General features: G+C 38.9%; 1 protein-coding gene across 1 annotated transcript; it reads right to left on the bottom strand.

Annotated features, from left to right (window-relative positions):
- Window positions 1–269: 269 nt before the first annotated feature.
- Window positions 270–26,157, bottom strand: RARS1 (arginyl-tRNA synthetase 1; the record flags this gene model as incomplete). The annotated part of the gene is made up of 15 exons (XM_084244295.1): window positions 270–379; window positions 1,101–1,348; window positions 1,485–1,657; window positions 5,735–5,840; window positions 7,542–7,651; window positions 8,428–8,606; window positions 10,740–10,844; window positions 12,202–12,331; window positions 15,327–15,447; window positions 16,404–16,525; window positions 16,942–17,042; window positions 18,655–18,763; window positions 19,741–19,929; window positions 24,641–24,775; window positions 26,113–26,157. The coding sequence occupies 15 exons, from the start codon at window positions 26,155–26,157 to the stop codon at window positions 270–272; spliced, it is 1,983 nt and encodes a 660-aa protein (XP_084100421.1).
- Window positions 26,158–27,955: the final 1,798 nt, after the last annotated feature.

Consider the following 27,955-nt stretch of genomic DNA (forward strand, 5'->3'; position numbering starts at 1 on the left):
CTAAGCAATTCAGGGCAGGTTTCTTATTACCAAAGAGTCTCAGTTTTGTCAAACAAGGATAAGTATCTACAACAGAACAATGGACTAAAGAATAAATGGGACAGCAAAGTAATTTTTTTCTTTTCAGAAGTCTAGTACTTAGTGATAAAGAGTCACATATTACTTAGCTAGTTGAGAAACTTCCTTTACTTGTTTTTATATCCACATGATTGTAAAAAAGCAAACAGTACTAATGGCCACTTTGGTAAAAACGGTGTTCAAATCTAAGATTACATTCTTTGGACAGGTTTTATTCCCAGGATATCGAACCCCTTGGCCATGACAGCAGCTACTGCTTCACATAGCAGCATTCGCCACATGTTCACCTTCAACACTTTTCCTGAGAAGACAGAATAAAGAAAACATTAATTTTTCTTTTTGAAAACCATTATTAATGAATCTGTTATTTCTGGATTTTACTGAGGAGTAGTTTCACTTACAGATGTTTTTAGGCTTTAACTAGAATCACCTTACCTTACAAATAAAGAAAAAGAAATGAAGACATTTCTGTTCAAGAAGTTTTCTCCTAACTGATAATCAGGACAAGAGATAAAAGGTTTGCTATGATTAATATAAAATTTTAAATTTTATATTACTTTTGAAAACTCAGGGTTCTTCTTTCTGAAGCTTGGAAATAGCTATAAACTTTAATACCATACAGTTAATAACAGTAATAATTCAAAACAGTGGTGAATTTTTTGTGAATAAAGTTTCAGTTCTCAGAGATTCCAGCTTGCCCTGAAACTGACAGATTCCGTCTATGTCATTAACTATGTAAATGATAGAGCCCAGGGTAAAAAAAGATAACACATTTTTTCCAAGGTCAGTTTACATTATCAAGATCCCTTAAAGAGACTCATTCTGGGACCCACAGTCCCATTTTGTTTCATTTGCAGTGGTCCTTCAACTGTTTTCTTTGCAGTCCTAAAAGTTGCATGCATGTGCCTGAGAGTGGGAAATAGATTAAATAGGAAGAATTGTGTATGTGTGTGGGGGGGGGGGAGGAGAGGGGGTAAATTTCCATAAACAAAACAAGTTTGAACACAGGAGGACATACTCACCAGTTTGTCGATCTTTCTCCACACAATAGCAGCTATCATAAAATTCTGTGAAAGTAGTTGCCAGCTCATAGATGTAATCACAGAGTGTATGGAGAAGTAAGTCATCTAAAATCTTTTGCAGAATCTCAGGGAAACGTAAAATGCACCGGCCTAGCTTCCATTCCTTCTCATGGTCCAAAATGATCTTGGTTTCTCGAGCAGCTTTCTGAAGCATCTCTTCATCAATGTTGGCTAGACGTGTAATAGACCTGAACAATCAGGCAATAACCATCATTCCCTTATGTTAAACACAGCCATTCTTCTCCATTCAAATATATATAATAAGTGACAAACACAGACATTATCATTTGATTCAAAACAAAACAATGCTGTACCCACAATTACCTGATTCTAGTGAAGGCATACAACAAGTAAGCAGCTGTGTTTCCTCTGTCGTCCAGCATTTTGTCAAAGGAGAAGATGTAGTCATTCAATCGGTTATGGGAAAGATCAGCATATTTGATACAGCCATAAGCAACAGATGTCTGAGCAGCCTTCAATTCTTCTGCAGTTAAGACCTTTGGAAAAAAACAAAACAATACTTCATAGTGTTAAGACACTGCCTCTACCCTGGCGTCACACAGGCAGAAGATGAGACATTTGTTAGTTATGCATATGAAGAACATGTTTATGACAAACATGATTTGTAAAAAGCAAGTGCAACTTGATTACTTTCCCCCCAAGATATGAAACTGAAAACAATCATTATTAGTTTATTTAATTTAATTCCATAAAGATTCTGAGGCAGCTTATAGGAAATAGAGTAATACAATAAAAATTTTTTAATTTGGGTCAAGTGATTAAGTGAAATCAAAACAGGGTGTCAAGGTTAGAGAGAACTTAGGCACTGCTTTGCTAATAACTGGTCCTACATTCTGAAGCATTACAAAGGTCACAAGTAACCACATTAAGAGTTCCTATTCTGGCTATAGTAGTGTATAATAAACTAACTCTTTAGATTGTTTAAAAGCTAGATTCATTATAATAAACACCTGAAGTCAACACTCAAGCAAAGTTTGAGGGGCAATGACCCTTGGGAGAAGGAGATGAATTCCATACATATCTGGCTTTTTCCTAAGGATATTTTCCAACACACAGCAGTGGGCAAGCAGAGAATAGCCCAAGTGGAAAATGGTCTGAGTGGAATAGGAGCTTAGGGCTGCCAAAGAGGAGAGAATAAAATCTCTAAGAAGAGGAAACAACAACATAAAAAACCTACCACACTCCTTTTAAACTGCTGGCACGCAGAAGGCAAGGCTCCTGAAAATCCAGCAGGAAAGCACAAGTGGGTGGTTAAAGAGCCAAGCAAAGATCTCTGCAGATCTGCGTGTGATGCAGGGTAGTCCCAGCAGCAGCAAAGAGAAGAGCAATATATAGTAAACATTCCCTTGAAACCAGAAAAGCCAAATTTCAGGAGTAAGGGCCTCACTCTAGAAATCCAGGTAAAATTGAAACAATTTGGTCCTAACATATAAAGACCAAGACTGATAGGATCAAGACAATGAGCTGTTACGCTGGCAAGAAGAAAGCTTAACCATTCTTTAGAGGAACATGGCATCACCCAGAAACTATAATTTTTTAAAAAATATTTATTTTTATTTATTTATGCATACAGGAACTGGGGTGTAGGCCAGAAGTATGTAAGAGGATTCACCAGAGACAGAGTGGGGAACAGAGGGCAAGATAGGCGAGGTATGCTACACCATTGGGTTTGCTCCCTGGCTGGAGATGGAACTCATGCTGAAGTGGCTAGCGATAGCTTGACAGCACTGAAGCTTTAACCCATGTGCTGTCAGGGAGGCCCAGAAACCATATTTTTTTTTAAAAAAAAAGATTTATTCATTTATTTATACAAGCACTGGGTACAGTCAGAAGCGCGGGAGGGTGAGAGGATTCACCAGAGCCAGAACAGGGAGCAGAACAGGCAGACTGATGAAATACACTGCTGAGGGGAGCAGCGGGTGCAGCAGGAGAGGTCTGCATACCATGTGGGACCCTCGCTGGCGGCCGGGGATCAAACTGGCGCTGCAGAGGATGCGGGCAGCTTCGCAGCCCAGCGCTCAACTGCTGCGCCCCAGAAACTATAATTTTTTATTCACAACATCCAGCCTAGAAAGTAATGAGGACTGCTAAAAGCCAGAGGTAATGATTAAAAATCAAGGGTCTGGAGCCTCCCCTGGTGGCACAGGCAGTTGAGCGCCACACTGTGAAGCTGTCCACAGCCTCTGCAGCGCCGGTTCGATCCTAGCCAGCCGGCGAGGGTCCCACATGGCGTGGCAAACCTCTCCTGTCTCGCCCGCTACTCGCCTCAGCAGTATATTTCAATTGGTCTGCCTGTTCTGTTCCATACTCTGTCTCTGGTGAATCCTCTCACCCTCTGGCAAATCTGACCTGCACCCTGGTTCTTATATAAATAAATAAATAAATAAATAAATCTTAAAAAAAAAAAAAAATCAAGGGTTTGGGGAAGGGAGAAACAAGAAATAGAAACAAAAGAAAAAAGGCAACAACAATATAAGGTAAACAATTAAGAACTATTAATTACAAAGGGAGAAATAACAACTTTATAGCAGGAAAAAACCTAGCAGTATTACCTTAACGAAGTTAAGATCAAAGTTAATATTAAGAATCATGAGGCTTATCAACATAATGTGCTTCCTGAAATAATGAAGTGAGAACGCTACACTTATTCTTGCCAAGATTGCATAATTCTACTTTCTGTTGAGAAATATTACATGTCCTCTTAAAAAGTGTGACAAAAGTCAGAAAGAACAAGGAGCTGTCCAGATTAAAAAAGACTAAGGAGACATGACAAGTAATGGTTCCATGTGAGCCTGGATTGGATCCTGAACTAGATAAAAGGACATTTTGTGAAACGTGAATCAGATCTACAGTTCAGATTGCTGTATCAAGGCTGCTTTTCTCTAGACTTTGAATAAAATGACACTATATCAGGACCTGGTTTCATTATGTTGTTCTGCATAGAGTCAGTTTCCTACTGATGACTACTGCCAATACAAAGTAAGGACTTACAATATAAGATATTACTATTTGGGAACATTAACACGGATATCCTTTGTATAATTTTGCAATTTTGTAGGTCTAAAATTATTTGAAAATGCCAAAAATCAATATGGTATGTTAAGTTTAAAAATTTTGAGGAAATGAAGACAAAACTGGATGAAATGATACAAAATTTTAGCAGAAATGCAGAATACAGAATAGCAAAATAGTCTATCTGAAGTAGAAAATAATCAAAATGAAGCATAAAGAATACGGGGAAAAAAATGAGTATGAGAGATACTAGGGACAGAGTCAGAAGTTCTAACATAATATATGTACTTATAGTTTCAGAAAGAACACAAAGGGGCAATCTGAAGAGATATGGCTAAGCATTTTCCTAACCTGATGAAAATACCAAGCAAGGTAAGTATGAAAGAAACAATTCCCTGCAAAAGCTCCACACCACACATAGATATTACTTTTTATTAGTGTTCTCTTGATACTTCATAGTCAAAGTACTGAAAACAAAACCTAAGGAAAATGTTTAAAAAAGAACCACTACCTTCAAAGGAGCAGCAATGTGACAACTGATATTCAAAAGAAACTGAAAACTAAAAAATAATCGAATGCCATCTTCAAAATGCTGACAGAAAACAGCTGTCAGCTGTATTTTACATTTCTATAACTAAGAAAAATATTGTTCAAAAGTGAAGGTGAAATAAAGATTTTTCAGACAAACAAATGCTCTTAGAACTCGTTACCAGCAGGTCTGCACTACAGAAAAAAATACTACAAGGAAATCTTCATACTTAAGAAAAATAATCCTAGATAGAAGCAAAAAATGCAGGAAAGGGTAAATATGTGGATAAATATGTGGATAAATGAATAGTGATGATTTAAAACAATAATGGGTACAAGATTTCAACAAATTCTTCATAGGAGATATGTAAATGCCCAATAAGCATGAAAAAAAGCAGTCAATGTAAATGCCCAATAAGTAGGAGAAAAACTAGTCAAAATCATAATTCATTGGGAAGTGCAAATGTCAACCACATGAGATGCCACTAATCGCCAGTCAAAGGTCAAAATAAAACAAAATCAAGTGTTGGTATAGATATGGGGGAACTGGAAAAAAAATCATGTAATGGTGGGAGAATAAACATCTCTGTCCTTGCTAGTTTTAATAAAATTAAACACAAGTCAAACATATAACCCAGTAATGCTATTTCTTGATATGTGTCCAAGTGAAAAAAGAAGAGAGAGGAAGAGAGAGAGAGAGAGAGAGAGAGAGAGAGAGAGAGAGAGAGAGTGTGTGTGTGTGTGTGTGTGTGTCACTCCACCAAGCTTTACATTGTACTTTACACACATTTACTTAACAAATGCTTTTGGGATGAAAGGCCATGGTATTTTGTAATGGCCAAGAAACTAATTTTCTAATTTAATATTTACTAATTCATAAAACCCTACTGTGCAATAAAATCTGGTAAATATAAGTTTGCCCTTATAAGCTTCACAATTCTCTCAACAATAACAAAAATGAATTATGACCGCATGATGCATGGTGCACAATAGCCTAATAAGGCCTGGATTACCTTATCTCTTTCTTTTTCTTTCAATTTATCCATTGATCGCTTTAGTCCTTCTTCCAGAAGGTCTATGAGGCGCACTGTTTCACCTGAACGTGTTTTAAACTTTTTCCTAAAAAAAAAATTCAGTCCCAATTAAATAGATTTTGAAACAGTTCTGTCAACCTACAATCCTGAAAATGAAGGTTTGACAGTGCCTTTATTCCAGCTGGCAACTAGGCAGGATGCCAAAAGAAATGAGTATTTATTTTCAACTATCTTTCATCTCTAGCCCTCAATTCAAAGCATTCGATATCTTTGTAACAGCATTCTCTACGTGTTCACTTTTAATACAGCTAGAAGGTGTCCAATGGATAACAAAGATGACTAAATGATAAATTATTTATTGTGAAAAGTTTTAAAATGAAAATTTCACTAAAATACAGACAATAGAACTTGTGAGGATTTTAATATAAATAAATATTTAAAATAAGGTAGGCTGTCCTCGTTAACTATTATTGAATGGTTTAGAATGTCATTTATTACATGATGTTGAGAGTACAGAAATATTTAAAAAATTTAAAAAAACCTCTTAGCCATTACATGACAATTTAAATGCTGAAATAGGGACACATATCAGTTATAATAAATTTCATAATTTTGCCCAACTGTAGGAATAATGCTAATCAAAAACAATCAACAGTTTTAGAACTATGACACTATAAGCAATACTCAGTTCACTGGTTTTTAAGCACTCTCTTAGGACCACGATCACTATAAAACTCAGTGTCTTATTCGCCCACTGCTCCCCTTAGCAGTATCTTCAGTCCATCTGCCTGTTCTGCTCCCCGCTCTCCCTGGTGAATTCTCTCACCCTCCCGTACCTGATCTGTATCCGAGTTCTTGTATAAATAAATAAATCTTAAAAAAAAAAAATACAGCTTGACAAAGAGTTGCATGTTATAATTAAAACTGTTTGATGTTGAATCCAACAGGGTCTTTGATCTCCATATAATCTACATCTAAGATAATGCCATCAGATACTTAACCCGCCTTTTATATGCTTATTTAGGGCTTTTGTAACTAGCTGATGAAGCATCTTGTGTTACTTTCTGTGGTTTTTCACAAGCATTACCCCCTTTGTGTGATGACAGTATCTGTACCAAACCACACATCTAAGATGCCATTTTAAGAAATATGCTGATTAAATACCTACACGATCCTAAGATAGTATGGAATATAATGTTAAAAGTTTTGTGCCTTTGAATTGATGATGACTACCACCACATTTGCATGCATTTTCCTTTTTATTTCATAAACACTGAGCAGAGTGGGGGGAAATGACTGAAAAATTTAAAAAGCCCTAAGTATGGATATTCACATGTAGGTCCCAATAAACTTAGTATTTTTGAGACAAACACAGAAATGGAAAGCCATGAATCTTAACACTTACTTGGAATCTCAATAAACCTATACACATCAACCAAGTGTTCAACCATGAAGGAAAACCACAGACATTTACAAGATGCTTGAAATCTAAGATGGTACTTTGATAGATTTTACAATGTAGCTCTGTGGAAATGGGAAGCCTCTTTATCACCTGTTAAGTCTACAGTTTGGTTTTGATTTAATTGTACAATTCTCCCTAACAGGCTACATTATCTGGCAGTACACAAGTACAAATGGCTCAATTTGATTAGCCATTACAACATATGTAGACTAAAGAAAATGGTGGACTTTCTTAAATCCAATATATCAAAAGAATCATAGCCTTTTCCAAAGAAACTTGGGGGACAGGTATGTACTATTACTACCTTGGGTTTTCCAGACTTACTTGTCTTCCCCCAGCACCACACCGAATCCAGCGTGAGAAACTCGAGTTACTTTAGGGTCATACCAACCAATCATTTGAGCAGCACCGAATATTGTCTGAAAATGCACAGCCTAGAAAGAAAGAGAAACAAACAGTTACTTGTTAAACTTTCTTCTTTTTTTTTCTCCAAAGATTTATTTATTTATACAAGCACTGGGGTACAGGCCAGAGGGGTGAGAGAATCCACTGGAGAGAGCAGGGAGCAGAACAGGCAGTAGGACTGAAATACACTGCTGAGGGGAGCAGTGGACGAGACAGGAGAGGTCTGCTGTGCCATGTGGGAATATCCCTGGCTGGCCAGGAATTGAACCCACGCTGCAGAGGCTGTGGACAATTCCACAGCGCTGCGCTCAACCCGCTGCGCCTCCGGGGAGACCCCACTTGCTAAACTTCTAACCATAAAAAAATAACTTAAAGTTGTTTTAAGGATAAGAATTTGTAAACTTCACATTACTCACAAATCTTGTGAGGCAAGCATAATCATGAAAGCTCTTTGATTCCCTTCATATGAGAAAGAAGGGCAAGGCTGTTAACATACTTTTTGTTTAAAAGGTTTTTAAAGCAACTTAAGGGCACTTTACATGTAAGCATTTCATTTAAACTTTAGGTCTCACAATCACCTTCTCAGATAGCAACTGTCCCTGAAATTCAGAGAAATGACCTTTTTCAGTTTACAGAGACAAACTGGAAAGTGGCGAATAGCAAGTTTGGCCAAATCCAAATATGGTATGCTAAATTTCAGTCTTTGGGGAAAATTTATAGTTTTATGGTGCTACATGACAAGAACCTCACCACACTGTCTTCGCTCCAGTGAAACAATTTAAGTATACAGTTCTATAAAACTCACTTGTCCACTGTCCACCACATATATAATCATATCTGCTTTCTCCTCAAATAGTCTTTGTTTAATTGCTGCCAGGTCAGATGTATCATAGGTATAACCTCCATCTGATTTTACTATGGTCAATGGTACGGAACATCCTGGGACAAATACAATCTTTCTGCCATCATCCACTTGCACATATCCTAGGGAAAAAAATCTTTATTAACATTTATGTTAAAAGAACCCTAAACAAACATAAATGGTTAACCTTTCTAGGATATTTATTAGAGAGCTAGAGATAGCATGATTTCTTTTCTCACCATGACCTCCAATGAGCCTTGGAAAATGGCTGTGGTTAAGGTTGTCTGGGTGCCATGGGTGTTATGAGGCTGCAAAGTAAGATAAGCAGCAGTTTTCTTGGCTCACACTACACTTGGATCCCAAGCTCTTTTCAGAGCACCTCACTGGAGCCCACCTGCTCAGCAGACCCAGCATGTGGAAATCGAATCCATGGGTTGTTATCAAGCTGGAACCACAGCCTTCCTTTGACAAAAAGATGCAATTTCTAACACTGCCTCTTAAAATGTACTGAAAAGAAATTACAATTGTAATAGGATCCTGGGACTAACATGGCAGGATTTAGTATTTTGAATGAGAAGTGAGGGGGAAAAAAACCCCATGTTCATATATCAAAAATGATGAAAAAGGCAAAATTCTTGGATGCAAGCATGGGTAGGAAAGAACATAACAGTTATGAGTGCTACCATGTGCCACTGTTATGCTAACTCTAAAGTTGAACCTTTGTAATAACTCTATGCAATAAGTGTAATTGTTACTATTTTTTTTACAGATAAGGAAACTGAAGCTTGGAAAGGAAAAGGCAGCTTAAAACAATGGTTATAAACAAGCTCTGAAGAGAGACTGCTTAGGTTTCATTCATTTCTCAGCTATGTGCCCCTAGTACAGATTGTCATTAAAAAGGCTTTAAAATTTATTATCTAAAAAAGGTGGTGCCTTGATTTTAATGGTGATTGGTGATTGACAGCACTTCCTATTTAAGGAATCAGGCTTTCTTGGAGCCATGACTTACTTCTAGATCTGAAGGAAGAAATGTGCAAAATGACCCTAAAATACTGTGTACAAAGTAAGCAAAGGATCAAAGACTAGGGGGTGAAGGAAACAAACCCAAAAACAGGGAGTTAATTTGAGTGGGCTACATTAACCAAATAAGGGACAACTGAGCATTAAAAAGAATAAAGGTAACTGATTAAAAATGTATAAAATATATTAAATCCCTTTGCAACAATGCTGAAAACAAGTCATTTGTCACATCTGCAAGATGCTAAGAAATTAACTTATTGTGAAAATTGATAAAGAATCAATCACTTACACTTCTTATCAAGATGAATTTTACCTCAGAGTAACCAAAATCATTGTGATAAAGTTTTCACAGAATTCCAGGTAACAAAGGGAGAGAAAATGAAAGAATACTACCATTTTCCAACCTTTCAGGAAGTAATGAAATCAGTTATAATCATCAATGGCTGCTAAAACCAGTAGGAGAAAATCTACTGGGGAAAATTATATAGACATCAGGCTGATAATACCAGGATCCACTAATCTATCTTAACATTGCACTATGTACATTAGAAATTGTCTATTTCTACAATAATTAAAGGGGGTTGAAAGAAGCAAATCTATGTAGAATTTAAGAAATGTATGAACAAATGTAATATATAATTTCTGAAAAAAGGATGATAAAAAAAGATTATGAAGGCCTCCCTGGTGGCGCAGCGGTTTAGTGCTGGGTTGCGAAGCTGCCTGCGGCCTCTGCAGCACCGGTTCGATCCCCGGCTGCTCCCTGGCCACCGGAGGAGGGTCCCACATGGCGCACAGACCTCTCCTGCCGCCCACTGATCCCCTCAGCAGTGTACTTCGGTCCTTCTGACTGCTCTGTTCCCCGCTCTGACTCTGGTGAATTCTCTCACCCTTCCGTGCTTCTGACTGTACCCAGTGATTGTATAAATAAATAAATCTTAAAAAAAAAAAAAAGATTATGCATCAACTTGGGAGATTTGAACTCTGGCTATTCAATGATACTAAGAAATTATTAATTTTCATAGAGTGATAATGCTTCATGGTGTTGGAGTGGGAGGAAGGGCATGTTCTTTCAGACATACCAAAGCAGTTACAAATGAAATCTGATGTAAGCAGTGACACAGGAATACATCAACATAAGACTGGCCTACACTCATAATTGGTGAATTTGGAGATCACTATGCTATTCTCTCCATTGTTTTGAAAATTTTCATAAAGTTTTAAGGTAAAGCGTTTACCTTTATCTTCAAATTCCTTTACAACATCATTCATCCTATCTTGATAGAAGGACTCTCCTCTCTCTACTAAAGAGATGTCCAAAGCATCATAGATTTTATTGAACTCTAGGGACAAAAAGATCACAAAATAAATATATAAGAATTTAAACAAATAGGAAACATGCATCTTACTTTACATTTATTAAATAACTCAAACACTGAGAAGGAAAATTAATCATATTTAAAAAGTATGGTAAGAACATTATACACACACATTGCTATTTTGAAAATGTTAAAAGTATCTAAAACTTTTTCTATAAGGAACTTGTACATATAAGGTTTAAAAAATTTTTTTTTAAAATATGTAGCTGAGGTGAAAAATCTAAATTGGAGATCAAATATATTTACTGAATTTTCTAATTAAGTCTAATTTGTACCATTCATTTGTCTATCTGGCGATGCATCAGTGACATAATATTACTCATTGTAGCATCACTTTACTATTTAAGTGCTGCAAATTGCCATCATTAGTTTTTTTCAAAGATCTACTGGCTATTTTTCAACTTTAAAATTACTTTGTCAAGTGTAAAAACTTGAAATTATCTTAAAACTAAAGATGAATTTGAAAAACTAGGGGACTTTGCTTGATCCCCTTTTCAAACATTCTATTCCATTCTTCTGTGTTATTTTGCTTCATTTTTAGATAAACATTTTTAGATAAACTGATCCCTAACTGCTTTACAGACTTGGTTGCTGTGAATCCAATTATTTCCTATTTTATATTCTAATTAACTTTTGCTGACTTAAGAAATTTGAATTTTGGATCTGCATGCCTTAATAATATTTCTTAATATAAAATAAGCTTCACTTAACATGGTCAATAGGTTCTTTAAAACTGTGACTTTAAAGAAAATGATATATAATAACCAGGTCTTCAAATACGATTGTGTTACGATGTTAATTAGAAAAAAAATCTCAGCTTACATCATACAATATAATGTTAGCAGAAGCTCTGTAGTGGTAATAATTTCAAAAATATTTAAGGAAAAAAAATCTATTTGCTAGTCTTTGAAAGTTTCACATGTCACTCAAAGTCAATTGTGAATAAAGACTCAAGGAGGGCCTCCCCGGTGGCGCAGCGGTTGAGCGCTGGGTTGTGAAGCTACCCGCAGCCTCTGCAGCACCGGTTCGATCCCTGGCTGCTCCCCGGCTGCCAGGCGAGGGTCCCACATGGCGCGCAGACCTTTCCTGCCACCCGCTGCTCCCCTCAGCAGTGTACTTCGGTCCTTATGTCTGCTCTGCTCCTGCTCTGGCTCTGGTGAATTCTCTCACCCTCCCGCGCTTCTGACTATACCCAGTGCTTGTATAAATGAATGAATGAATGAATAAATAAATCTTTAAGAAAAAATAGCATTAATAAAGACTCAAGGAAACTATATACAGCAATATTTGGTGTATGAATGAACAAAGCTCCCCAAATCACCTTGGCGGGAGACATCACAGATAAGTTTCCAAGCTTTCATGATATCTGGATTTTTACTTTGGAGCAGAACCACACACTGGTAGGCTCGCTTCTTAAATTCTTCCTCGGTGTCAAACCTCTTCTTGGATTCCTGCATTTAAAAAAACCATAAAACTTAAGAAAAGTAAAAAGTAAAAGTAAAAAGATTCAACCTCATATTTTTAAATAAAAAATTGATTTCTTAAAAAAAAAAAAAAACCCAAACCTAAACAAGTAAAACCTAAAACAAAAATTCCACATACACAAAAAAATCCTCAAGAGTAAGGAAGAAAAAATTTAGACCAGAAGTGCTCTATACAATAGTCAAGTACATTGTTACAAGGGAGTGTGCTAATTCTTTTCAAATATTTTTTCCTGAATATACAAAATTGTTACCACATCATTCCCTCCACTTTTCCAATTTATAGAAGACCACTTCACAACTAATGATTTTGTTTTCAGGAGAAATAAAAAATGGCGAATAGGTGACACTGAATTTTCTGGGCTCCATTTTCTATTCTGGATGTGTTATGGGATGAATAAATTTTTTGTTACCCAAAATAAAACTGCTCTTGTCATTTTAATCCTGTTTGAAAGCAATACACGCTAATTAAAAAAACAAAATAAAAAACTGTTACCCCACTCCAAACTAACCAGTGATAACATCTTGGTGTCTAATTCTAGATATTTCTTTGCAAATACAGTATCTATGTGTTTTAACAAAAACTGGAAATATTTTACTTTTTATCTTGGTTCTTAAACTTAGAAATGTATTATAAACATTTTGTTACATTAGTAAATCTTCCTCATTATATTAAGAACATGAAATTATAACAGATTATAGTTATTTTACCCATCTCGTATCAGTACACATTTAACTTCTTTTCAATCTTTTCTTAAAAACTACTTTCCAGGGGCTAATGCTCAGCGCTATCACTATAATTGCCCACCACAATTGCCTGAGTTCCATCCCCAGCCAAGGTGCTAACCCATATGGCACCGCAGACCTTTACTGTCTCGCCACTACTCCCCCTAACAGGATATCTGCCTGTTCTGTTCCCCACTCTGTCTCTGGTGAATCCACTTATTCCTCCACACACCTCTGGCCTACATCCCCGTTCTTCTACACAGGGAAATAAACCCAGAATTCTCTAAAAAATAAAAACCTACACATAAACAAAATTATTTATAGAAAAGATAACAATGCCTCCCCAATGGAAAAAATGTCAAGAGTTGGTACATCAATCCAAGAAAACAATGCGCAGTCATACTATAAAGTAAAACGAATGTTTATATTGAAAATTAAACAGAATACAAAAAGCATATGTAATTTTTTGTTGTTGTTCTTTCCTTACATTATTTCCTCCAAGAGCCATGGGTTTGTTCCTATGCTTCTTCCAACTTCTTGAATTGAATACTTATTTTCAACCTGCCTTCTCTGCTGATAAATTTATTTATAGCTATACATTTCCTCCTAGTAACTGATTTTGCTGTCTCCCACAAATGTTGCATGTAGTGTTATTATTTAGTTCTGTTTCTAAAGTCATTTTTGTCATTTATTTCATCCAAGATTTATTTTTTTTTTTAAGATTTATTTATTTATACAAGCACTGGGCACAGTCAGAAGCGCGGGAGGGTGAGAGAATTCACCAGAGCCAGAGGGGAGAGCAGAGCAGGCAGACTCGACGAAGTATACTGCTGAGGGGAGCAGCGGGCAGCAGAGGAGGTCTGTGCGCCATGTGGGACCCTCGCCGGCAGCCGGGGAGTAAACCGGTGCTGCAGAGGCTGCGGGCAGCTTTGCAACCCAGGGCTCAACCGCTGTGCCACCGGGGAGGTCCTATTTTTACATTTTATTTTATTTTTTTAAAGATTTATTTATTTATTTATATAGGCACTGGGTACAGTCAGAAGGGCGAGAGGGTGAGAGAATTCACCAGAGCCAGAGCGGGGAGCAGAAGGCGGCAGGAGAGGTCTGCACGCCATGTGGGACCCTCCTCTGGTGGTCGGGGAGCAGCCGGGGATCAAACCGGCGCTGCAGAGGCTGCGGGCAGCTTCGCAACCCAGCGATCAACCCCTGTACCACCGGGGAGGCCCCATTTTTACATTTTAAAAGGACAGTTTTATTAGGAAAAGAGAGACACCTGCATAGTCACAAGGGGGCAGTATACATCATTTAAAAAATAATTATAAAAAACTGTTTGTGTAGGGCCTCCCTGGTGGTGCAGCGGTTGAGCGCTGGGTTGCGAAGCTGCCGCGCGGCCCCTGAGTGCCGGTTTGCTCCCCGGCCTCCAGGCAAAGGTCCCACCCACATGGCTCACAGACCTCTCTTGTCGCACCCACTGCTCCCCTCAGCAATGTACTTTGTCAGTCTGCCCGCTCTGCTCTCCCCTCTGGCTCTGGTGAATTCTCTCATCCTCCCACACTTCTGACTGTACCCAGTGCTTGTATAAATAAATAAATCTTTAAAAACAAAAAACAAAAAACTGTGTATGGGTAAATCAAGAAGTGAAAGAAAGTTGATCACAATGAGTGATTTAAAATTATGGATTATGGGCCTCCCCCATGGCACAGCGGCAGCGCTGTGAAGCTGTCTGCAGCCTCTGCAGCATGGGTTTGATTCCTGCCAGCAGGGGAGATTCCCACATGGTGCAGCCGACCTGTCCTGTCACGCCTGCTACTCCCCTCAGCAGTACTTTTGGTCCATCTGCCTGTTCTGCGTCCCACTCTGTCTCTCGTGAATCCTCTCACCCTCCCATGGCTTTAGCCTGTACCCCATCTATTGTATAAATAAAAAATAAATCTTAAAAAAAAAAATTATGGTAAATATATACTTAATATTTTAAAAATACATGAAAGGATTTAAATACTAATTATATATTCTGATGAACAAATCCCCATATTCACTTAACAATGAATGGACAACATGGTAGAATTCAGTGTCTAATATATAACAATAAAAAGCAAAAGACATGTTAAGGAGTGAGAGATTAGCAATTTCTATGTAACCCCATAGTAGCTTCAAGTACCATTTTGAGCCCCCTAATGAAAAGATAATTATAATGAATGGTATAAACACACAAATAAAATAACAATAAGTAGTATCCAACCTTATAGAAGGCCTGAAGATCTCCAATAGGGGGTGAAACTGTTAAGTAATCTGGAAATTTATCTTGCAGGTGAGCGATAAGCATGCCAAACTGAGTGCCCCAGTCTCCTATATGGTTTAATCTAATACCGATCAGAGAACACAGAATCATTTAAAAAATGATTAACATTTAAATTCAAGTCATTATATTCCATTAGGAACCACTAACATTTAAATGCCAATACTTTTTATTTAGTAGTATCTTGTCTACTTCGTTATTTCCTCAATTGGTTGCAAGCTCCACTAAGAGGAAAAGGCAATGACTGTTACATTTAGCATTTTATACCCAGTGACAAGTCGCACATAGCTGGCATATAGGATTTGCTGAATGAATAAAGTTCCTGTAATGAAGTATGATCTTTTGTTGTATAGTTAACTGGAAAAATTGCAGTTAACTCAATGTTGGTCAACAACTTCATGAAAATTTAACTCTTCAACCAATTATCTTAGTGTTAAGACCAGTGGCTCCTAAATGACAGTGGATAAATTTTTCAAAATATGTCTTTCTAATTACCTGCCATCTCTGCTTTCAGCTAATCTCAAACCACTAGATCATCTCTTAACTGGATTATTAAAATAGTCTTCTAAATTAACTACAGAGCTCCTTACTCTGTCTAGGTTCTTCCAAGAAGCCAGAGTAATCTTTAATTAGAGCAACTGCTCTACTAATTATGACTCCAATAGCTTTCCATTACACTTAAACTAAAATTCTAATTTCCTACCTGACCTACAAGTCCAAGCATAAGCTGTTTCGTGCCTGGCTCTCTCTCTACCAGAATGTAAGCCCCCAGTATACAGGAGGCACTCAAGAAATATTTGAGGAATGAATGGGGGAGGTTTTTTTCTTGACTCCATCTCCAGAGAGTCTAAGATAATAGTTCAAAGGACATAATTTATTAAAAAAAAAAAAAAAAAAAGGACTGCTAGGTGATTATGAAGCATAACTACATTTATAACTAACTGATTTGGCCAAAGAGTCTTCCTCAAGTGACATTTTTCATTTCCTATAGAAATCTCAAGCAAAAGCAAGAGTACATACCTTAGCACATCATATCCTGCAAATTCAAAGAGGCGGCACATGCTCTCTCCAATGATAGTTGACCTGAGATGGCCCACATGCATCTCTTTAGCTATGTTGGGAGAGGAAAAGTCAACTACAACCTAAGATAGACAATAAGAAGAGAGCTTTTAAAAAGAGTAATTAACATTTAATCCATACCATGTTCATTAATAACATTTAATCATAAACTTAGATTTAGACATTGCTTGGATTGTAGTGTGTTAGGTTTTCTGACCAACCTACTTGTCCATTATTAACTGGAAAGAGAACAGAGTTTGTTTATATAAATAATCTGTCCTCAACTTCATAGATATTAGCTGGCTACCTCAAATGACTTGTGGAATGAAGAGGAAAATAATATAACAAGCCAAGACCCAGGAGAAAGGTTGCTTCATGTTCATATCCCAAACATCGATGATTAAATCTCAATAAAAAGAGAAAGTCATTTACCAGTTATAGCACTTTCCATCCAATTCTACTAAGGTACTAATTAATCAATTGAAGATTGTACACATACCTTTTTATTCTTTCCAAGAGAAGGGAGCTGAACACCATTCACCAAGAGATCGGTCAATTGTTTTGATACAAAGTCCTTTTTTAAGTGGATATTAATAAAACCTAATGAAAATAAAGAGAAGGAAAAAAAAAATCATATCCAATCTTGAATGACTCCCGAAGACTCCATTTCACTTATGCTGGCTCCAGAGTGCTACTGATATGGTTCTGGCAAACTTTTCCTATTCCTAAATAACACAGGGCCTTGACATGAGCCCTTGTCACACAAGCTCCTTTTTCAGCATCTATTTCACACCTTTACCATTCTCCTAAAAGCCTCCTACTAATAAATTTAGGGCCCCACCACATTCAGCTAGTGGCCTCTGCACCTCTTAATAGAAAATAGATGACTCTCATCAGGGAAATGCAAATCAAAACTACCATGAGATACCATCTTACACCAGTGAGAATGGCACATATTAAAAAAACTAGCAACAACAAATGTTGGCGAGGGTGTGGAGAAAAAGGAACTCTTCTGCACTGTTGGTGGGAGTGCAAACTGGTCCAACCACTGTGGAAAGCTGTGTGGAGATTTCTGGACCTACTAAACATAGAGCTTCCATATGACCCAGCAATTCCACTCCTAGGTATTTACCCAAAGGACACAGAAACATCAATTCCAAAGAACACCTGCACCCCTATGTTTATAGCAGCACTGTTTACAATAGCTAAGCTTTGGAAACAACCCAAATGCCCAAAAATAGATGACTGGATCAAGAAGATGTGGTACATATATACCATGGAATATTACTCAGCATTCAAAAAAGATAAACACATGCAATTTGCTGCAACATGGATGGCGCTGGAAGGGATCATGCTCAGCGAAATAAGCCAAAAAGAAAAAGAAAAATACCGGATGGTCTCACTCATAGCAGGAATCTAGAAAACTTAAATAAGGGACCAGGAAAATGAATAACTATAAGAAAGTGAAAATCAAAATCAACAAAAACTATGAACCAGAGACACTTTTAGGGGGGCGGGGGCGGAAGGGGAGGGATTGGGGTCAGAATGGGGGGCTGCAATTGTATGGGGAATATAACAATAAAATTTATAAAAAAAATAAATAAATAAATAAATAAATAAATAAATAAATAAATATTTTTAAAAAAAGAAAAAAAAAAAAAAAAGAAAATAGATGACTCTCGAGCAGAAGACCTATTTGCCATTATGGATCTGCTTCTGCTACAAAAAACTGAATCACAGGGAAGAAAAACTCACCCAAGATCAGGCAGCATGGTCTAGAGTAAAATCTGTTTCCTAACTCACAGTCCAAGGGACTTTACTACCTTTTTCAACATACAAGTTATAACCCTACATTTATATTTATTTTTAAAAAGTTTCATTTATTTATGCATACAAGAGCTGGGGTGTAGGCCAGAGATACAGGGGTGAGAGTATTCATCAGAGACAGAGTGGGGAGCAGAACAGCCTTATCTACTAAAATACACTGCTGAGGGGAGCAAGACAGGAGAGGTGTGCTGTTCCATGTGGGTTAGCTCTCTGCCCAGGGTTCGAACTCATGCTACAGTGGCTGGTGACAGCTTGATAGTGCTGAGACTTTAACCCCTGCGCCACCAGGGAGACCCCCTTACATTTATATTTAAAATGGCTTCTTTTATTCCCAAAAGAATTCAGCATCAATACAACCACATGGAAGGATAAAACAAACTCATACCAGGACCAGCAATTTCAACTTTTTCAATACATTCACTGTCTGGGAGGTGTTTGGTAATGTTTTCGGCAATTTCTCTTGGATTAACTTTTTGTTCCTTGGTTTTCAGTAGCTGTAACACAATATGAAATGATTCATTTTATGACAGCTTTCAGCAAGTTACTCAAATGCAAAACTGACAAATCTGACAAAAAACTTATAAAAAAAGCAGAGGCAAATCTTTCTATCTTAAAAAAAAAAAGCAGAGGCAGGAAAGACCAATAACCTTGTGAAAGGACAGATTCAAGCATCAATAGTGCCAAGAGCAATACAAAAGTACCAAAACTACATCATCTTTATCTCAAAAGGAGTTGCCATATAGCTAGAACTTTTCAACAAAGATAAAAGCTTCCAGCATATTTACATTTTACTAACAAAAAGCATTCTTGTTTTTTTTTTGTGGGGCCCTCGCCGGCGGCCAGGGAACGAACTGGCGCTGCACAGGCTGCGGGCAGCCTTGCAGCCCAGCACTCAACTGCTGCGCCACCAGGGGAGGCCCCAAAAAGCATTCTTATACTACTTAACCCCCATGTTGTCACATAAAAATTATCTAGAAAAACTCAGAACTCTTTAATCCTTTCTATAGCAAAGAAAGGAAAGCAAAGACAGGTCAAATGACCACAAACATATTACACAATGTAGCTATCAAAAACTGGGAAATATTGACTGAAAATGAAATATACCACAAAGACACCACAGTTTACATTAAATATTTAATGGGAATGCTCACTGATAAATGACTAACTTAATCGTTCACCTTCCAACACTCACAAATAACAGCCAATTCTGGACACAGTAGGAGAGAAATACTAAAACAGCACCAACTATTGCCCTTAAATAATTAAATATATGTAAAATTTAACTTAATACTCATATTTGTGTTTTAAAATTAAAAAACACAAAACCCTTGTTCTCAGGTTTTTCAGATCTGTGAATGACAGTGTGATTTTTCATTGAAGATACAATAATTTGTTATTATCTATATAAGTACTGATGATACTGGCTTAAGAAAGTCAAACCCCCAAGAGAGATTCATAATAACATAATCACCTGAGAGATGCCCATTGCACTATTGCACTGATAATCCCCAAACTTGGGCTGTTGACTTGGTGTCACTATCAGAGGAGGATTTTCCAGATCTGGATAAGCAGACTTAATGGCACAACCAAAAACCTCCTGTAGGCGGCTGTTGATGTTAATCATGTTTTTAGTTGGTCTGTTCCTTTCTGCCTGAAGACTCTGTAGGAAAAGAATGGAAATGTTGACAAAATATTAAATCATTATACAAAATTTTCCCAAATATTTTAAGAGACCCATAAATGTCATGAGAAGAACCAAAGGTAACATACATTCACAGTGTAGCCCTCTCACATCTGGGATGCGCTGAGCAATACAATAGGACACATCTATCCCATAACATTCAAGACACATGAAAAATGTCCAGTTCTTTCTAATTTAATCAGAATTGAAACTGGGAGATGGGAGTCAAAAGGATTGAATGAAGCTTTTCTTTTTCTTTTTTTAAAAGATTCAGTACAGTCAGAAGCGCGGGAGGGTGAGAGAATTCACCAGAGCCAGAGCTGGGAGCAGAGCAGGCATAAGGACCGAAGTACACTGCTGAGGGGAGCAGCGGGCGGCAGGAGAGGTCTGCGCGCCATGTGGGACCCTCCTCTGGTGGCCGGGGAGCAGCCGGGAATTGAACCGGCACTGCAGAGGCTGTGGGCAGCTTCGCAGCCCAGCGCTCAACCGCTGTGCCACCGGGGAGGTCCTGAAGCTTCTTTTCTTTTTCTCCTAAGTGCTGAGGAAGTAACAGGATAACACCAATCCTAAACAACTTTGTATAGAATGCCTGAAGTGAAAAAAAAGTGAGAAACAAAAAAATATATATTCTTGCCATTAAAATGTTGACCCCCTCAAGGCATGAAGTGAAAGAGAACAAAGCAGTAAATCTCAAAGCATCAGAAAATACTTAGCTTTGTCTTATTGTTAAATAATCTGAAATTGGATCACTACTTTCTATTTCTCATTTTCTTTGAAGCAGAATATATTCATTGAAGATGTGTACTTTCATACATTCTTAAAATTATTTGTTTCCACCAGACTTCTAGGTGGAGGTAAGAGTCTTATCCACAGCTATATTCCTGGCACCGAGCACTGCACTTTTCAGGTTATCATGAAATGATGACTGAACACTTGTGGTTGTCGGACTGGAGCTAAACCTTTAATCTAGCAATTTAGTTTAATCCACTATGCAACATTCCTCAGAGCCACAGTGATGGGTTGCTTAATTTATAACAAGATATTCTGTTCCATCTGATGCTGCTGCTAACACATCAGTGCCTGATGAACACCAGGACACCATTCTCCACTGATAACACAGAATAAAGCAACTATTCTAGGAAGGTCATCGATAATCCTGGGATTGACTGTTCCTAGACTACTTGTTGCCTTCTCAGATATGAGCATAAGGAAACCCTTCCCCACATTCCTCATGTCTTCGAACTCCTTTCTTTTCTATAATGTTCCTACACTCACTACTCGGGAGATGGTCTTTTTTTGGAGTACTAACTGCTCTTCTCCCATGGAGGCACCATATGTTATTAAGTCAATTCCTCTGTGGAAACAATCTTGTGGTTCAGAGTCTAGTTTTCTAAATGGAGGGTGACAGAACCCAGTATTAGGTCTGTAACAACTTATGTTTCTAGCAGAATACAAGTGAAAGGGCTACCTACACACTAATTTTAATTTTCTGTTAATCAAATATTATGTGCAATTCTAATGGGAACAAAGAAAGTTATTAAGTGTATAATGAGTCAAGTGCTTTAGTTTGTATGTATTACCTTAGTTCATTTATACAACAAAAGTTGAGTTTTACTATTATCACCATTTCCTGTGGGCTAGAAATGAAAAACTCGGAAAAGATAAGTCAGGATTCAAACTCAGTTCTGCTGGAATGAAGAATCCAAGTTCTATACTTCCTCATAACCCTCCTACCCTATGAAAGAAATTATATTCTTAAATCCACTAAAAAACTGATTTAAGTTTTTATCAACCAGTAAGTAATGATTCCTTTCTGTGGTAATACACTCAAAGGAAAAGATATGCTTTTCACAAACTAAAGATTTCCAATAGCAAATATTAAATTTACTGGATTCTAAAACCACTATAATCTCAATCTTGTATTTTTTTTTTTAAAGATTTATATTTATTTATACAAGCACTGGGTACAGTCAGAAGCGCGGGAGGGTGAGAGAATTCACCAGAGCCAGAGCTGGGAGCAGAGCAGGCATAAGGACCGAAGTACACTGCTGAGGGGAGCAGCGGGCGGCAGGAGAGGTCTGCACGCCATGTGGGACCCTCCTCCGGTGGCTGGGGAGCAGCCGGGGATCAAACTGGCACTGCAGAGGCTGCGGGCAGCTTCGCAACCCAGCGCTCAACCGCTGAGCCACCAGGGAGGCCCACAATCTTGTATTTTTTTAAAGGATAGAAATACTAGTATGTAAGTACATGTGTGTGTTTTTGTGAGCATACACATGAAACCCACTGTACTTGATTTCTGCACCATGCAATTTAATGTTTGATCAAATTAAATGATTATTATCTTCTTGTGTGTTTCATATGTGCAAGTCTCTTCTCCCCCAAAATGGTAAGTAATTATATTAGGTTAAGGAATATTATTACATTACATATGCTACAAACATTTTTTGCTGTAACACAATGTAAGCCTTCTAAAAAACTCACACTACGCTGGGCCTCCCCGGTGGCGCAGCGGTTGAGCGCTGGGTTGCGAAGCTGCCCGCAGCCTCTGCAGCACTGGTTCGATCCCTGGCCGCCGGGCAAGGGTCCCACATGATGCGCAGACCTCTCTTGCTGCCCACTGCTCCCCTCAGCAGTGTATTTCGTCAGTGTGCCTGCTCTGCTCTCCCCTCTGGCTCTGGTAAATCCTCTCACCCTCCCGCGCTTCTGACTGTACCCAGTGCTTATATAAATAAAAATAAAATAAAATCTTGAAAAAAAAAAAAAAGACTTCCTTAAAAAAAAAAAACTCACACTATGCAAAAAAAGAAAAGTATCCTTAAAATAACATCACCTTTGAGAAAATTAGAATCAGACACAAGTGACTCAAACTCTGTGTGGTTATAATAAGAGCACACTCATAACTGCAATCCTAAAATCATTACTGTTAGAAAGGCACACCTATAATTTCTAGTAAATACTGAATAAATATAAGATTTTATCTTATAAAAAGATAAGGGCAGCTCAATGGGAAGGGCCTAAGGTAGACTTAAGCTGAGGTAATGAGACAAGGGCAAAATGCTCCTGAGACAACCATATAATAAGTGTTTGAGTCAGAGCATGTGGCCCAAGTGAGCCAGGGGAAGAAGGAAGGGCGAACAGATATCCCAAGCAGCAACTTTAGTGCTCAGTGGCTTAGTGTTTCCAGTTGTATTTTGTACTTGGTATTTAGCAGCTACTCAGTAGAGCAAAATCTAACAATGCGCTTCCCTCATCACACTGACAGCATTGACCTACCTTTCCCCTAGTACTAATCTACATTACTAAGGTGTATTAGAATACAAGGCATTTCCTTTAGTATCCTTTCTTTCATAAACTTTAGCACATATTAGGCATTTTATAATATTTTTGAATTGAAATAAATATAACTGAGAAATAAATGTAAGTGCGGCATACATGAAGTAATCAGAAAGGTGAGACATTCTGAGGAACATTTCATGGAAAAGGAATTGTGTGCTTTGAGAAGACTCAAAGACAAAGCTATCACAAACAGAAACAGATCACAATTAGGCAATATGACACTTCATGGCTGTGGCATAGGTAGAGTCTAATATGAATGTGGTGAGTTTAGGGAAAAAGATAAAAAGCTAGTGCAGCCCTGCTGAAAGCAGAATATACACAGAAGAACAATTATGGGAATGAGGTTATCACTAGGATGTGTCATAAGACCTGAAAGACAAGACTAAAAATTAAAACCCCAACAGAAATAAGCTCAATTTTTTGACAAAACTAATAAATACTGTCATGAAGTCATTAAATAACAACCCAGCACAAGCTTGATGGAACAAAAAAAAGTTTGAACTAATAAGTGGGGAAAAAAACACAACCAAATGTGACATTGTAGAACACAAATAACTCAGGGTGGAAAGAAGGATTGTGGGTGTATTTTAAAATACTTCCCTTTGATATAGGCAGTTACTTAAAATTCAAAAGTTTTTTTAAAAAAAGGGACCACCGTTGAAAGTAATGTCTATATCCTACTAGGAGGCTACCTGAATCTAGCCAAACATATGATGAAATATTTCAAAGGGCCCCGGAAGGTGTTAAAATCAAAGGCAAATGGAGACTAGCCTTGAAAATTTCCTGAGCAGAGGAAACCAATTTAGTTGCACAAGTAAAGCTTAATTTAGCTTATTTTTGCAAGACTAACTTGATCTAGAAATCTTAAGTAAAAGGTAAACTGTTTCCTAAAGTTGTTATGAGGTAGCCTAATAGATTATTTAAGAAAATTAAATCATTTAAGAAAATTCTAAAATTACAAACCAGTCACTGTGAAGAAGAAATAGTCACTGCCTTCTCACTGTATTAACTGCTTAGTAACATTCTACCCTGAGCCCCATTCCATGTTTGATTTGAATGCTCAGGTTTGCAAACTATCATTCTGTTGTGGGAACAATAAACCTTTAATAATTACTATTTGAGTGATTCATTGGTTTCATTTCAGCTGTTTCTGAACTTCTGACAAAGGACAGGACAATACTAACCTTTCCATTAACTGAATCCACAACTTAGTCCTGACTTGTCTAATGCAGGGAAATGACTTGTGTTTTCCAAATTCCTCAAGGTACATTCTCAGAATCTATTAGTAACAAGGGTTTTTAATAAGACACAGTAATTCAAATCACAGAATAAAATCAGAGCCCATGGTACTTACCTTCTGAAGGATATTTAGTCGATACTTTAATTTTAAATTTTCTTCTCGCAACTGTTCCAAATTTGGAGAAGCTTCTGAGCAGCCACAGTTTTTCAAACGATCAATTTCAGCAGTCAGAGACTTGATCTCTTTTTCCTAAGAAAGAAAAGGTACTTTGTTCTGTCCAGTAAAACTGAACACTTCCTGAATAAGATAAATTGTACCATTAAATTGCTTCCTCATTTTGCCTCTCCACAAGGGCAAAGTACAGAAGCTGGGAAAGAAGAACTTTCCATTTGCTTTTATTTTTCCTCCTCCAGGCTTTTGATGACTTTAGCATATAATCTTTTGTATAAAGGTTAACATTGGTGCATAAAGAATCTATTAGCATAAGTCTCATCTCACTGGTTTCGCTGGCCAGAATAAAACACTGTTTTAGTGAGAACACTGGTTAAGTTTAAGGGTTTAAGTGTAACGGTCTTTTATTTCCAAACCTTACGACTTGGGTCTTTCTTAAGAAAAAAAAAAAAAAATGCCCTTTGTCACATTTAAAGAGCTCAAATGTCTGTCTTTTGCCCTTTCTGGGACAAAGGGATTTCCTCATTTTCTGTTTCCTGTGTCTGACATAGACCTGGCTTTTGACTTAAAATTCCTAAAACTAGAGACCTGCCAAACCAGAATGAAATCAAGCTTCCCACTTGGGACACTAAAAGGGGGAGCCCTTACCTGAAACTTGCGCCAACTACATACACCTGCCATAAGCGAGCATACCTTACGTTCCAAGTGCTGATTAAACAGCTGTCAGAAGTCAGCTCTATTAACTCCTGTCATACCCCAGTCATAGGGTACTTTTACCTCCCCAGAATGACCAGGGATATACGGCTCAGTAACAACCTTGCCAACTGACTTGCCCCCCTTATACTTTTTTGACTACAGATCCATGAGGACTGAGAAGAATTAAATTAGTTTCATCCCTCCCGACTCGAGCAGCCCCACTCTCACAAGCGGGTACTGTTTCTTCCCCCCCCCCCAACACAGAAAGCAGAGAGCAGACTCCTGCTTGTCTGCTAATAATGCCCCCCATGGGGCTTCCTAGGGTCCCCCCGGCTGGGCATCGCGGAGAGAGAGGACCCAGGGCTCCTGCAGCCGCCGCGCCCCGCCCGGAGCCGGACGCCGAGCGCGCACGTGTGCACCGTGGAGCTCCAGGGCGGCTCCGCCGGGGATGCGGACTTAGGGGAAGGTCTGTGGGGGGAGAGGGGGGCGGGTCCCGTCGCTCCACGCAACGTCACTGTCAGAGGCGCCTTCGAGGGCTGGGTTCGTCCACTGCGACCCCCGGAAGAGCGTCCCCGCGAGGCAGCGCCGACCCGGTCTCGGGAGCCCCCACCAGCGTCCGCGGGGCCCGGGCGTCCCTGTCTCGCTGACGCTGGCCCGCCCAGATCCGGGGCCTGGTCCCCAAGCCCGCAAGCCTTTCCCCTCACGGTCCGCGGTCTTGCCTGCTGCAGCAGCCGCGCGGAGCACTGAGCCACCAGCCCGTCCATCCTCCCGTCAGTGCCTCACATACCACCTCGGCGGAAGCGGAAACGGGCCGCTCCACCCGGAAGCGGAAACCTCCCCCCGCCCGCCGGCGTCTGCGGCCGGCTGCGGGAATCCGCCTATGCTGCCCCCTAGCGGGATCCAGGTGACACCGCGGGGGCACCCCGCGGGGATGTCCCTGCCACGCTGGGGAACGCCGCCCTAAGATCCCTGTGGGGCGAGAGCTAAGGGACTGACTGGAATCGGATTGGAGCTGCTTTGTGTTCTGTGCCTGGGTTGACATGGACAGTGGCACCTACCTAGATTTCTCCAAGGCTTCTGCTGCTCTTCTGTGGAATGGGCTGGGAACCAACAAAATCTAGTCATTTATTCAATAAGCATTTACCGTGCTCATTAATATGCCAGGCAGTATTCCAGGCACTGGAAAACAAGCTGGAAAGAAGACAGATAAGGTCCGCGATCTAATGGAGGTTACATTCTAGACCGGAGACAGACTAGGCAAGAAAGTAATCAACAATCTCAGATAGTCTAGGAAGGTGCTGTAGTAGGGACTCCAGTCAGGGAAGGCCCTCTGAGTAGGTGACATTTATGTTAGTTATAAACAGTTAACATGGGATGTAAGTTCTGAGAGGTCAGGGAACTTCCCTGTCTTGTTCACTCTTCCCTAAAGTCCTATAAATATACTACCTATAAATCTATATAGTACTTAGAACAGCAGTCTTGAAATTTTTCTGTGCTGTGTCCCATAAAAGATTTTTTTAGTTCATACTCCAGTGTAGACTTTCAAATGTTGAGATCTGAAAACTTGCCATACCTTTAAACAATGGCTATGAACTACTCTGTGACCTGCTGTTTCTTGTACAATGCATTTTCATCAAAACTGGGGGGCTGTGAATTTGGCTCATCTAGTTATAATACTGGGCAGGTGTGAGATGAAGGAGGGCATTCCAGATAGAAAGGAGGATTCCAGGTGGAAAGAGGCAGTCTGCATCCTTAGCCCCAAGGCCCTTAGGGTTCTGGGGTCAAAATTCCCTTTGACTTTCCGGATCTTCAGTGGGGGAGGAGGAATGAGCAGTCCAGAGTGCAGTGCAGGTGGTAAGTGTTGTCACCCATTCTGGAGCTCAGGGGCTGGTTCCACCACAGGATTGGGCCTTGGGCTGGGAGAATGGGACTGCTACTGCCTTCTGCTACCTCTTGCATTTTTAACTAGATCGCTAATTTTTAAGAGTATGGATGGGTAAAGAGAGGAGGGAGATATATGCAAAAAGAAAACATATTCCATATTTTGATTCTATATTGGGGGAACCACTATTTTAGCAATAAATCTTAACAAATGGGTAGAGGAATTATGAAAAAGTTACACTGATAATTAACCCAGGGGATACAGATCTAGGGGAAGATATTAGGGTGGGATAGGAGTGGACTCAGTGAGAAATACTGTCTTGGATACAGCTAGGATCACCCCTGAGTCAGCCCACCAGCCAGCTCTTTCTGAGGCCGTCAGGAGAAGTAAATAATCTGACTCCTCAAAGAATATAAACAGTGTGTTAGGAATCTCCATCACTTCTACTTTATGCAGCAGGGTGGCATGTGTGTATGTTTGAAGGGGGAGTGTGATTGAGCTGGATCAAGGAGGGGTCCACAACCTGACACTCTCCAGTACAGCCTCCAGTGCTCTGGGCCCACCCTGAACCTTTCTTTCTCCTAATTAGGAATGACAAAGCAAAAGTTGCCAACACACCTCTGGACAGACATTCAATCTCATTCATTCATTTTGCAAATATTTATTAAGGACTCACTCTG

This window comes from Talpa europaea (assembly GCF_964194135.1).
Source record: "Talpa europaea genome assembly, chromosome: 9".
Taxonomy (NCBI): domain Eukaryota; kingdom Metazoa; phylum Chordata; class Mammalia; order Eulipotyphla; family Talpidae; genus Talpa; species Talpa europaea.